Source organism: Mangifera indica, chromosome 7 (genome assembly GCF_011075055.1).
Source record: "Mangifera indica cultivar Alphonso chromosome 7, CATAS_Mindica_2.1, whole genome shotgun sequence".
NCBI classification, from domain to species: Eukaryota; Viridiplantae; Streptophyta; class Magnoliopsida; order Sapindales; family Anacardiaceae; genus Mangifera; species Mangifera indica.
Window position 1 is genome coordinate 9,951,601 of NC_058143.1, and position 13,598 is coordinate 9,965,198.

The following is a 13,598-nucleotide window of genomic DNA, read 5'->3' on the forward strand; positions in this document are numbered from 1 at the left end:
AAAAATGGCCAAAATACCCCCTATTAAGCAAAAAAGCCCAAAATCACTATTTTCAAGCAAAAATAGACAAATTCACTATTCCTAAGCAAAAATGCCCATGATTTTTTTTAAAATGTCAAAATTACCCTTTCTTTCATTTATATAAACCTTCTCACTAACTAGAAAGGGTTAAATGAAAATTTATTAAAATTAGGGGGATTTTGATATTAAACATTCTAAGAGCATTAATAAAATTTTAGGAATAGATAATTGAGGGGTTAAATGAAATGTTATTAAAATTTGGGGGGCATTTTGATATATCGACTCGTATTTTTGAGATTTCTGAAGAATTTTTCCATTGTTGCATTATAGGGTTTTTCAACTTTTAGAATTCGAATTTCAATTTCGTTTTTTCGAATTTTACTATTTTACGATATATCGACTCGTATTTTTCAGATTTTCGAAGAATTTTTCGATTGTTACCATTCTAGGGTTTTTCAACTTTTAGAAGTCGAATTTCAATTTCGTTTTTTTGAATTTGACGTTTTACGATATATCGACTCGTATTTTTCAGATTTCCGAAGAATTTTTCGATTGTTGCCATTGTAGGGTTTTTTAACTTTTAGAATTCGAATTTTAGTTCCGTTTTTTCGAATTTTATCGTTTTACGATATATCGACTCGTATTTTTCAGATTTTCGAAGAATTTTTTGATTGTTGCCATTGTAGGGTTTTTTAACTTTTAGAATTCGAATTTCAGTTCCGTTTTTTTGAATTTTATCGTTTTACGATATATCAACTCGTATTTTTCAGATTTTTGAAGAATTTTTCGATTGTTGCCATTCTAAGGTTTTTCAACTTTTAGAATTCAAATTTTAGTTCCGTTTTTTCGAATTTTATCGTTTTACGATATATCAACTCGTATTTATCAGATTTCCGAAGAATTTTTTGATTGTTGCCATTGTAGGGTTTTTGAAATTTTAGAATTCGAACTTCAGTTCTGTTTTTTCAAATTTTATCGTTTCATGATATATTGACTCGTATTTTCAGATTTCTGAAGAATTTCTCGAATGTTGCCATTGTAGGGTTTTTAAACTTTTAGAATTCGAATTTCAATTTTGTTTTTATGAATTTTACCATTTTACGATATATCGACTCGTATTTTTCAGATTTTCGAAGAATTTTTCGATTGTTGCTATTCTAGGGTTTTTCAACTTTTAGAATTCGAATTTCAATTTTGTTTTTTTGAATTTTACCGTTTTACGATATACGACTCGTATTTTTCAGATTTTCGAAAATTTCTCGATTGTTGCCATTCTAGGGTTTTTTAACTTTTAGAATTCGAATTTCAATTCTGTTTTTTCGAATTTTATCGTTTTACGATATATCGACTCGTATTTTTCAGATTTTCGAAGAATTTTTTGATTGTTGTCATTGTAAGGTTTTTTAACTTTTAGAATTTGAATTTCAGTTTCGTTTTTTCGAATTTTATCGTTTTACGATATATCGACTCGTATTTTCAGATTTTTGAAGAATTTTTCGATTGTTACCATTCTAGGGTTTTTCAACTTATAGAATTCGAATTTCAATTTCGTTTTTTTGAATTTTATCGTTTTACGATATATTGACTCGTATTTTTCAGATTTTTGAAAATTTCTCGATTGTTGCCATTTTAGGGTTTTTCAACTTTTAGAATTCGAATTTCAATTCTGTTTTTTCGAATTTTATTGTTTTACGATATATCGACTCGTATTTTTCAAATTTTAGAAAATTTCTCGATTGTTGCCATTCTAGGGTTTTTCAACTTATAGAATTCGAATTTCAATTTCGTTTTTTCAAATTTTATCGTTTTATGATATATCGACTCATATTTTTCAGATTTTTGAAGAATTTTTTGATTGTTGCCATTGTAGGGTTTTTAACTTTTAGAATTCAAATTTCAGTTTCGTTTTTTCGAATTTTATCGTTTTACGATAAATCGACTCGTATTTTCAGATTTTCAAAAAAATTTTTGATTGTTGCCATTCTAGGGTTTTTCAACTTTTAGAATTCGAATTTCAATTCTGTTTTTTTGAATTTTACTGTTTTACGATATATCGACTCGTATTTTTCAGATTTTTGAAGAATTTTTTGATTGTTGCCATTCTAGGGTTTTTCAACTTTTAGAATTCGAATTTCAATTTTGTTTTTTTGAATTTTATTGTTTTACGATATATCGGCTCATATTTTTCAGATTTTCGAAGAATTTTTCGATTGTTGCCATTCTTGGGTTTTTCAACTTTTAGAATTCGAATTTCAATTCTATTTTTTTGAATTTTATCGTTTTCAATATATCGACTCGTATTTTTTAGATTTTTGAAGAATTTCGAATTCTCAAGGTTGAAAAACCCTAGAATGGCAATAATCGAGAAATTCTTCAGAAATATAAAAATTACAAGTCAATATATCGTAAAACGGTGAAATTCAAAAAAACAAAACTGAAATTCAAATTCTAAAGGTTGAAAAACCCTAGAATGACAACAATCAAGAAGTTCTTCAGAAATCTAAAAATTACGAGTCAATATATCGTAAAACGGTGAAATTCAAAAAAACAGAACTGAAATTCGAATTCTAAAGGTTGAAAAACCCTAGAACGACAATAATCAAAAAATTCTTCAGAAATCTTAAAAGTACAAGTTGATTATCATAAAACAGTGAAATTCAAAAAAATCGAACTGAAATTCGAATTCTAAAAGTTGAAAAACCCTAGAATGGCAACAATCGAGAAATTCTTCGAAAATCTAAAAATTACGAGTCGATATATCGTAAAACAGTGAAATTCGAAAAAATGAAACTGAAATTTGAATTCTAAAGGTTGAAAAACCCTATAATGACAACAATCAAGAAATTCTTCAGAAATATGAAAAATACGAATCGATATATCGTAAAACGATAAAATTCAAAAAAACGAAACTGAAATTTGAATTCTGAAGGTTGAAAAACCCTAGAATGACAACAATCGAGAAATTCTTTGGAAATATGAAAAATACGAATCGATATATCGTAAAACGATAAAATTCAGAGAAACGGAATTGAAATTCGAATTCTAAAGGTTGAAAAAACCTAGAATGGCAACAATCGAGAAATTCTTCGAAAATATGAAAAATACGAATTGATATATCGTAAAACGATAAAATTCAAAAAAATGGAACTGAAATTCGAATTCTAAAGGTTGAAAAACCCTAGAATGGCAACAATCGAGAAATTCTTTGGAAATCTGACAAATACGAGTCGATATATTGTAAAATGGTGAAATTCGAAAAAACGGAACTGAAATTCGAATTCTAAAGGTTGAAAAACCCTAGAACGACAATAATCGAAAAATTCTTCGGAAATCTGAAAAGTACGAATCGATTATCATAAAACAGTGAAATTCAAAAAAACAGAACTGAAATTTGAATTCTAAAAGTTGAAATACCGTATAATGGTAATAATCGAAAAATTTGTTGGAAATTTTAAAAATACGAGGTCATTACATCGTAAAATGTGTCCAAGAGGCACAAAAATGGAGAAAGTTAATCTAAAATTCTAAAACTACGTATTGAAAAATCTTAAAACAGAAAAAACGGATATAAAATTCGAAAACTACGTGTCGAGAAACCCTGGATGTGAAAAATATCAATGTACCCCCTGATAAAATGTCTATTACAAACAAGTCCAATATTTATCCCTTACCCCTCAGTAATTCTCGAAGTTCTTACCGCCCCTGTAGTTTCAAAATTGTTAATTTTCCCCCCAATCCACTGTGATATGGCAAATTTCAGAAACGCCTACAGTGGACAAACAATAACAAATGGATCCCTAATATTTTTAAAAAGCCACTTAACCCCTTTAACCACTGTCACAGTGGACTGTTCATCTTTACAGTGGAAAACACTGTTCCACTGTCGCGCTACCGATGACTTTTGACGCAATTTTCTGCCAAAAATCGCTCATTTCGGCCTCCAATTTTAACATAAATTGAATCTAGATATGCTTTAACACAAAACCCCTCAACCAATTTAACAAAAACAACCAAAAATCAAAACATATTAAGCAATGTTCAAACCGCAAACCCTAATATTTCAAACCGCAAATTCTCACTCAAATCTCAATAATATGAAGGCCAAACGACTATTTCCCACCCAAGGTATGCTGTAATGACGAGTTTCCACCCTTTAACTATGGAAACACCAAACACCCACCCATGGCCGGTTAGATTTAACCAAACCCTAACGGTGGCAAGGGTAAAATTGTCATTTTCTCTAGAATATTAAAAATAAACTAAAATAGAATATATTTTGCCCCCCTAAACTTTAAAAACTAAAATTCCCCCCCAGCCTAAGTTTTCAAAAATCGCAGTTTCACCCTCCCGAAGCATTACCGACGGTCTCCGGCTCCACTGCCGACGGTCTCTCCCGACCGAAGCATCCTCACCTTCCAGAGAACTCTTTCCTCCCATTTGGACTTCCAATCGGAGTCGGAGAAGCTGTGGAAGACGAAGAACTTCGTCGGGGAAGACGAAGTTCTTCGTCTTCCCAGTCGTCGTCGTCGTCTGGGAAGACGACGTCTTCCCAGACGAAGACGAGACGACGAGACGACTAGTCGTCCTCTGGGAAGACGAGTCGTCTTCATCTGGGAAGACAATCGTCTTCCCAGACGACGAAGACGAGATCGATCGATCTCGTCTTCGTCGTCTGGGAAGACGATTGTCTTCCCAGATGAAGACGACTCGTCTTCCCAGAGGACGACTAGTCGTCTCGTCGTCTCGTCTTCGTCTGGGAAGACGTCGTCTTCCCAGACGACGACGACGACTGGGAAGACGAAGAACTTCGTCTTCCCCGACGAAGTTCTTCGTCTTCCACAGCTTCTCCGACTCCGATTGGAAGTCCAAATGGGAGGAAAGAGTTCTCTGGAAGGTGAGGATGCTTCGGTCGGGAGAGACCGTCGGCAGTGGAGCCGGAGACCGTCGGTAATGCTTCGGGAGGGTGAAACTGCGATTTTTGAAAACTTAGGCTGGGGGGGAATTTTAGTTTTTAAAGTTTAGGGGGGCAAAATATATTCTATTTTAGTTTATTTTTAATATTCTAGAGAAAATGACAATTTTACCCTTGCCACCGTTAGGGTTTGGTTAAATCTAACCGGCCATGGGTGGGTGTTTGGTGTTTCCATAGTTAAAGGGTGAAAACTCGTCATTACAGCATACCTTGGGTGGGAAATAGTCGTTTGGCCTAATATGAACAATAACTTGATTCAAATAAGATCACGGAAGATATACTAACCTTCTTGACCATTTTCGGTTGTCGGAGAGTAAGAAAATCGTCGGAAATGGCTTCACAATGGGCCGACAGTGGAGCGACAGTGGAACGCGGTTCACAGTGGGAGAAAAGTCTATTTTTTTTGGATTTGCACAGTGATTATGGGCGTTTTACAGTGGGAATTATGAAATTTTGGCTTGTTTATATATAGGGGTAGTTTAGACATTTAACAAATGTTGGGCATTTTTGCTTAAATATGAATTTTTTGGGTAATTTCGCTTAAACCCCCTTACTTTTGCCTATTTTTATAATTTCCCTAAAAAATATCATTTACTTTGAAACTCACACCACACTATGTGGCAATATTACCAATACCCTCATGTTGAACATCCACCCCTACATTATGAACATTTGCTAGACTCCTCTCAACTTCTTCTGTTTCATCTAACTCAGGATCTTCCACCATAATATCATCCTTCTCATCCCTTTAATCGAATGCACCCTACGTTGGAACTCTATCCTTTTAACCACACACCCATTCCTCAATCGTCGCATTTAAGTTTACACCATCTAAAAAATATTCATCATCAACATTGATGTTCTTAGGCTATGTCGTGGCTATGCCTTTTACTCATTAATATGTACCAAATAGTCATTCTCATTCGTTCTTTGGTATGTTGTTTTTCAAGATACTTTTCTTATGATTCATTATCACATAAAAACATATTATTTGTCATTTTCTATTTTTTGATAATGTTATCAAAGCTCAAATGTCATGATTATCTCAAACCTCGTAAGGACAACCATTGAGTGAGCTTTCAACATTCTTACACACACACACACACACACACACACACACACACACATATATATATATATTTTGTTGGACTAAATTTGTGAAAATGCATTCGGTATAAGGCAAAGACCTTAATGGGGGGATAATGATTTTAAATCTTGCTAGTCTTTTAAGGCAACATTTGCGGTGTTGGAAAAAGTCAGACAGGTCAGTGACATTGGATGGTTATTATATATTAATTCCAGCCACAAGTACCATGAGGAGATCTAAGTCAACAGTACAAAGGAGAAATGTCTACAGACTTTAATTCGCTGTTCCATGCGAGTAATGTCACTCCAAACCTCATCCTAAAGCGTAGTGAAGCTCGTGTTTTGAAAATGCACAGTACAAGACAAAGCCGTTGAACGACTTATTTAGCGTTTTTACAGCTTTAAGTCAAGTCTCGTAGATTTTTTGGTGTTCCAGAAAAGCCGACTGTGCATTAAATAAGGCAAACGCCAGGTTGCAAAATTGGAGATTACGTTATAAAAAATATAATATTATATAAATTATTTTTTATGTGTGCGTATTATATATTAAAAATATGTATATATAATATTATTTTAATTAAAAATAAAAATATTTTTATTTTAAAAAATTAATATATTAATAATAAAAAATTATCAAAATATTTAGTGAAATCTACATGGTAAAACAGATTAATTAATTACAAGAGAAACATCCACAGGCAAAGACCGAAAAGATTTTATTAAGACAACAATAGAATTACAATGACAACCTCTGTGTACAGTTAAGAGAGTACAATGGACAGTTTCTCTCACAAGTGATGTTGTGATGGTGGGATGGATTTAGAAAAATGAACCATGTTTTTATAGGCAACCATGACTGCCAAATCAATAGTAAACTTACCATATTCATTTTGTGAAGGTAAAAAACTACAAGCGTTTAAGTGTCTTCACATAATTTTGTCGAGTCTCTTACCGCCGAAAATTATTAACCCACCAAAAGTTTCTACTCAAATTAATTACCATACTACTTGTTTTTACAGTCTAAATCACTGTGTCAGTTTGTCGACCAATAAATATCCCGAGGAAGAAATTAAATCAGGATTCTGAGTTATTGGAAAATATAAGATCGTTGGGTGTCTTTTTCCTTGTCAAGTACCAATCAAAGACTAATGCACATGATACCGTATCTTTGTATAGATGACTCAACAAAGTAACAAAAATCTGGAGTGAAAGATGGTGCATTGACATGTTCAAAGGTTTGAGCGTTCACATTTCTTTTTATAAATATGGAATTCCAAATCAGGCTCTGCATGCACTGCGCAAAACTTAACAAGTTTAAGCAATGGCATTCTCATCCCTCAGTAAACTCTCCCTTGTTTTCTTAATCTTCTCTGTTCTGCTACGTTTTCAACTCAATGCTGCATTTAATTCTACTCAAGAAGCACAAGCTCTTCTCAAATGGAAAGCCTCCCTTCAACCCCAGAGTCATTCTGTCCTCTCTTCATGGACACTATATCCTGTTAATGCCAGCCACAATTCTACTCAGCACGCATCGAAAATGAGCCACTGTTCCTGGTATGGAATTTCTTGCAACCATGCTGGAAGTGTCCATAGATTGAACCTGTCTAATGCAAATTTAAAAGGTACGCTCGATGAATTATCATTCTTATCATTTCCTCATCTTGCGTATCTTGATCTCAGCATAAATGAACTTTTTGGAATCATCTCTTCTCAAATTGGTAATCTTTCCAAATTGAAGTATCTCGACTTATCAACCAATCAGTTTTCTGGGAAAATACCGATTGAAATTGGTCTTCTAACTCATCTAGAGACCTTGCACCTAGCTGAGAATCAATTGAATGGTTCATCAATTCCTAATGAAATAGGACAACTGAATTCTCTTGTTGATCTTGCTCTGTATAGTAATGGTTTGGAGGGTTCAATTCCTACTTCTTTGGGAAATTTGAGCAACTTGGCTTGGTTATATCTTTATAATAATTCACTTTCTGGTTTCATTCCTCCAGAGATGGGAAACCTCTCTAATTTACTTGAACTCTGTATAGATACCAATACCTTAACAAGTCAAATCCCTGCCACTTTGGGCAATCTAAGAAAACTAACCGTGTTGTATATGTTCAAAAACCAACTTTCTGGTTCCATTCCTCAAGAATTAGGAAATTTGGAGTCTCTCTTTAATATGAGCCTTTATAGCAACAATCTTTCAGGTTCTATTCCAATGTCTCTAGGTGGGTTGAAAAATCTGACCCTTCTTCATTTATACCAAAATACTTTGTCAGGTTCTATTCCCACTGAAATAGGAAATCTGAAAAACCTTGTGGATTTAGATTTGAGCCAAAATCAACTCAGTGGTTCTGTCCCTAATTCCTTAAAAAATTTGAGCAACTTAGAGTTTTTATACCTTCGACAAAACAATCTTTCTGGAACCATTCCACAAGAAATTGGATTCATGAGGCTCATTCATTTGCAATTAGACAGCAACCACTTCACTGGTCACTTACCCAATAATATATGTGTTGGTGGTTCTCTGAAGAGGTTAGGTGTCAATGGCAACAATTTTTCTGGCCCGATTCCCAATGGCTTGAGAAACTGCACAAGCCTAACAAGGCTTGTTATGCAACGAAACAACTTTCGTGGAAATATATCTGAAAGTTTTGGAGTGTATCCAAAGCTAGAACTGATAGATCTCAGTCATAATAGTTTTTATGGTGAAATTTCATCTGTCTGGGAAAAGTGTCCAAAATTAGAAACTCTAAAGATGGCAGAGAATCATATTACTGGCAGCATACCAGTTGAGATTGGAAACTTAACTCAACTAGGTAAACTCAATCTTTCTTCTAATTTTTTGGTTGGGGAGATTCCAAAAGAAATTGGAAAATTGAGTCTGCTGGAGGAGCTGATTTTGAATGGGAATCAACTTTCTGGTGATATACCTCCAGAAATTGGGTCACTCACAGAAATTACCAGTCTTGACTTATCCACAAACAAGTTGAGCAAATCAATCCCTGCAACTCTTAGGAACTTGTTGAAAATTCATTACTTGAATTTGAGCAACAACCAGTTTTCCCAGGAAATTCCACCTCAGTTGGGAAAACTAAGTCTGCTGACAGATCTGGATTTGAGTCATAATTTCCTTAGCGGAGAGATACCATCTGAAATCTGTGATTTAGAGAGCTTGCAGGATCTTAATATCTCCCACAACAACTTCTCTGGTTTCATTCCTAGAGAATTTGAGAAGATGAAACTGTTGAATATCGACATATCCTACAATGAGTTGCAGGGTCCAATTCCCAACAGCACAGCCTTTCGAAGTGCTACCATAGAAGAATTACAAGGGAACAAAGATTTGTGTGGTGATGTTAGAGGTCTGCGACCTTGTGGTACTTTATTGCCAGCAAAACATGGCCTGCAGGAGGGTTGGAAAATCTTTCTCACAGTTTTTTTCCCTCTTCTAGGAGCCCTTGTTCTTTCGGTTGTGGTCATTTGTATACTTTTTAGTTCCAGAAGAGCAAAGAGAGACTCTCGTGATCAACAAAATGCTATGCAGAATGAAGAATTCCTTTGGATATCAACTTTTAAAGGTAAAAAGATGTATGAAGAAATCATAGCAGCAACAAAGGATTTTGATGGCAGTCACCTTATTGGAGAAGGCGGTCATGGAAGTGTTTACAAAGCCGAGTTGTCACCAGGGAATATTGTAGCAGTAAAGAAAATCCACTCTATGTATACTGGTGATATAGCCCATCAAAAGGAGTTCTTGTGTGAAATAAGGGCATTGACAGAGATAAGACATCGAAATATTGTGAAATTTTTTGGTTTTTGTGTACATTCACGACACTCATTCTTAGTCTATGAGTATCTTGAAAGGGGTAGCCTGACAACAATTCTTAGCAATGAAGCAGAAGCAGCAGTGTTGGATTCGAGTAAGAGAGTGAATGCCATAAAAGGTGTGGCACATGCTTTGTCTTACATGCATCATGATTGCTTCCCACCGATTGTTCATCGCGACATATCAAGCAAGAACGTGTTGCTCGATAAGGAATATGAAGCTCATGTCTCAGATTTTGGAACTGCTAAGCTTCTCAAGCGGGATTCATCCAATTGGACTCAACTTGCAGGCACATATGGATACATGGCACCAGGTATAATATTTCAACAGTCTCATTTTAGAGTACCCTTATTAAATAACCGATGAAACTGAGATAAAATGTTTCTTTCACTTTGCAGAGCTTGCTTACACAATGAAGGTGACTGAGAAATGTGATGTTTATAGCTTTGGAGTGTTGGCATTAGAAGTGATCCAAGGGAAGCATCCTGTGGATATTATCTCCACTTTTTCAGGTTCATCTGGCAACATGAAAATAGAGCTTGATGATATGTTGGATCCAAGGCTTCAATTTCCCTCCCTGGAACTGCAGAATAAACTGATTTCCATCATGGATTTGGCTTTTTTATGCTTAGATGTAAATCCACAGTCTAGACCAACCATGCAAATTGTGTCTCAGCTTTTGAGCAGCTAAATTCTTATTGCTGAAGTAATCACACTTGATTAATAATTTTTGGCAGGTATGTTTTTGAATCAATTGTTTGTAAGAAAGTTTATCATAGTTCCAAGATTCAGCAACAATTAGATTTGAAAGTGATTTGTAACAAAACTCATTTTAGCTGTTGAAACAATGCAGTTGGCACTGGCTACAAATTATTGCTCATTCTTATTCAGAACTTGTGTTCTTATCATTTTTAAAGTGATTAAATAATTTTCTATTTCTCGATGCCAATCGCATAAACTTGACTTGTCATAGATTGTATAAGAGTTTGAATTAAGTCCTGAAAATTTTCAAGCACAATAATCAAGATGGTCCCTTTTACTTCCAAAGAATTTTCAAGCACAATAATTATTGATTACGAATTTTAATGAATTTTAAGGGACAACTAATTACTTTCAAAGAATTTCACTTTTGAGAGAATAATTGAGAGAAAAAATTCATCCCGAAGCATATCAATCAAGGTGGTCCTACCTCATTACAATAATCAAAATACTTTGAAAATGCACTAAAATAAAAGGCAAAGACCTAGAGACGGATTAACATTTGAGGACAGTGAGGATGTCTCACTTTGAGTGCTGAGAGGCATTGCAAAGACTTGCCAAAGTCCTGATGGGTGAATCTCCAGTAACTTTGCGTTATCTAGAAACTGAATTAACAATGGCTTCTGCCTTGCAGAGAGCAATCTCAGATGTTTGTATGATATTGTTTGTTGTTTCATTTATACTTAATGTTGTTTTTGATTCTACTCAAGAAGCACAAGCTCTTCTCAAATGGAAAAAGAAAGCCTCCGATACAAGAGACATTTTCTCCTCTGTTCATGGTCTTTTTATCATTTCAATGACACCAACATATCTGACCAATTCAGCCTAGGTAAGCCCTTGTATTTGGCTTGGAATTTCTTGAGAACATGAATGAAGAGTCTATTGGGAAGAAAACAATTAAACTAGAAATACCGAAATCAAACTCTCCTCAACTTGATTGAATTATGATGACAAACAATGAACCAAAATATGATTTTATCACACTAAATAATTAAAAGCAAATATAGTTTTTCAACGCGAAGAGTACAACCATGGGGCCTTGCCCAAATAAACTAATCTATTATATCAAAAAATAATACATTGTTTTTAGCCTACGAATAAGTAAACAACTCTTTAAAACAACAAAGCAAAGAAATAACACAGCTACAAAATAATAATGGATATCAAAGCAAACTCAAAAGCTTATATCTCACGTTACAAGCATAAAAACAAATCTTCACTATCCAAAATATGACACCAGATATGTCTAAAATATTGCTAAAAATTGAGAGCAATCCAATGGTAGATGAAAGAGAAAGAGACGTTTTTCTAAGAGTAGTCTAAAGAGAACTGCACAACACAACCAGTCAAATTTCAGTATAGATAACTGCTTACTTGAAAATTAAACAGTGATCTTCACCGTTCAAAATGAAGAACGATGAGTCTTCTACCAGTAGTCCAACAATCAGAGCAATCCAACGACGAAATGAAAAGAACAAGAAAATCTCCCACAAACGCGCACTAAAAACCTAAGACAACATTTTTGTCTCTTCTTCTCTCTTCTCTTTATTCTGACTTTAATGTGTTATTTATAAGTACATTGAACTCTTATTTTAACCTACTTTATGAATATAGTTGTTCAGGTTTTTTCATTAATTAAATTTGGGTTTCTCCACATAGAAAAGAACCCAAAAGCCCAACAATTCCCTTCTTCTTAACTATATGGAGGAAGATGCCAATCCGGCGATCATGCGACAAGTCTCAAACGCCTCTCTTGGTAACGATTTCGTTAACATGTCAAAACCATTGTCATCAGAGTGAATCTTTTTAAGTTCAATCAACTTGTCATTAAGAACACTACGTATCCAATAATACCTCACATCAATGTGTTTTGACTTCGCATGAAAAGTTGAATTCTCACAAAGATGAATAGCGTTTTAACTGTCACATATCTCTTATGTATGAAGCCAAACTCTTGCTTCAATCTGTAAACCCATCAATTCTTCAAAGCTCTTTTACCTTGAGAAAGCTTTACTAACTTAAATGTATCATTGTCATATAGGGATTTCATCTCATCATTCATAGCATCAGTCCAATGCTACTTTTGCTTAGTCTCCATAACCTTTTCATAACATCCTAGCTCTCCCCAATTAGTAAGAAACATATAGTCACTAAAAGAACATATCGTAGATGGTGTCCTTTATCTAGTTGACCTTTGAAGTGAAATAGTTGGAGGAATTGTAGTAGGTGCATGTTGCAAATCATCAACATCACTTACAAGAGCATTCAAATCATTTGTGTAAGTATCATTATGCATACCATGCTGAATGCCATCATTAACCAAATTAGGTGAAAATGCTAAGGTAGTCAAATCCATATTAATTAGCTTGTCACTACCTTGAGGAACTATATTGTTTGTATTTTCAGTGTCTTCAATAGTCTAATCCTCAACAAATATCACATCTTTACTTTTAACAAGCTTTTTCTCAACTAGAACATATAATTGGTACCCAAACTCATCTTGACCATAATTAAAAAAGATGCATTGGTGAGTCTTGGCATCTAGCTTCGACCTTTCATCTTTTAGAACCTGCACAAATGCCTTGTAGCCAAAAATATGCAAGTGGTTATAAAAGACATCCTTGCTAAATAACTTTGTCAGAGACATCACCTTTCAAAGAAATAGTAGGAGATAAATTGATCACATGTATAACTGTATTCAAAGCTTCACCCTAGAAAAACTATAATAACTTTGCCTCAAAAAGCAAACATATAACCCTTTCTACCAATGTTCTGTTTATCCTCTTTGCCATGCCATTCAACTGAGGAGTTTTAGGAGGTGTCTTTTGATGTTTGATACCTTGTGATTGACATTCACCACCATTATTAGGTCAGATGTATTTTAGTTTCTTTCTTATTTGCCTTTCGATTGATGCTTGAAATCGTTTGAACAAT

At 34.3% G+C, this 13,598-nt stretch overlaps 1 protein-coding gene across 1 annotated transcript; it reads left to right on the top strand.

Moving 5' to 3' along the window:
- The first annotated feature begins 7,389 nt into the window (after positions 1–7,389).
- LOC123221805 (MDIS1-interacting receptor like kinase 2-like) lies at positions 7,390–10,794 on the top strand. Its single transcript, XM_044644720.1, has 2 exons — positions 7,390–10,218; positions 10,304–10,794. Exons 1-2 carry the CDS (start codon positions 7,401–7,403, stop codon positions 10,594–10,596), a joined length of 3,111 nt encoding a protein of 1,036 aa, XP_044500655.1. The 5' UTR covers positions 7,390–7,400; the 3' UTR covers positions 10,597–10,794.
- The last annotated feature ends 2,804 nt before the right edge of the window (positions 10,795–13,598 follow it).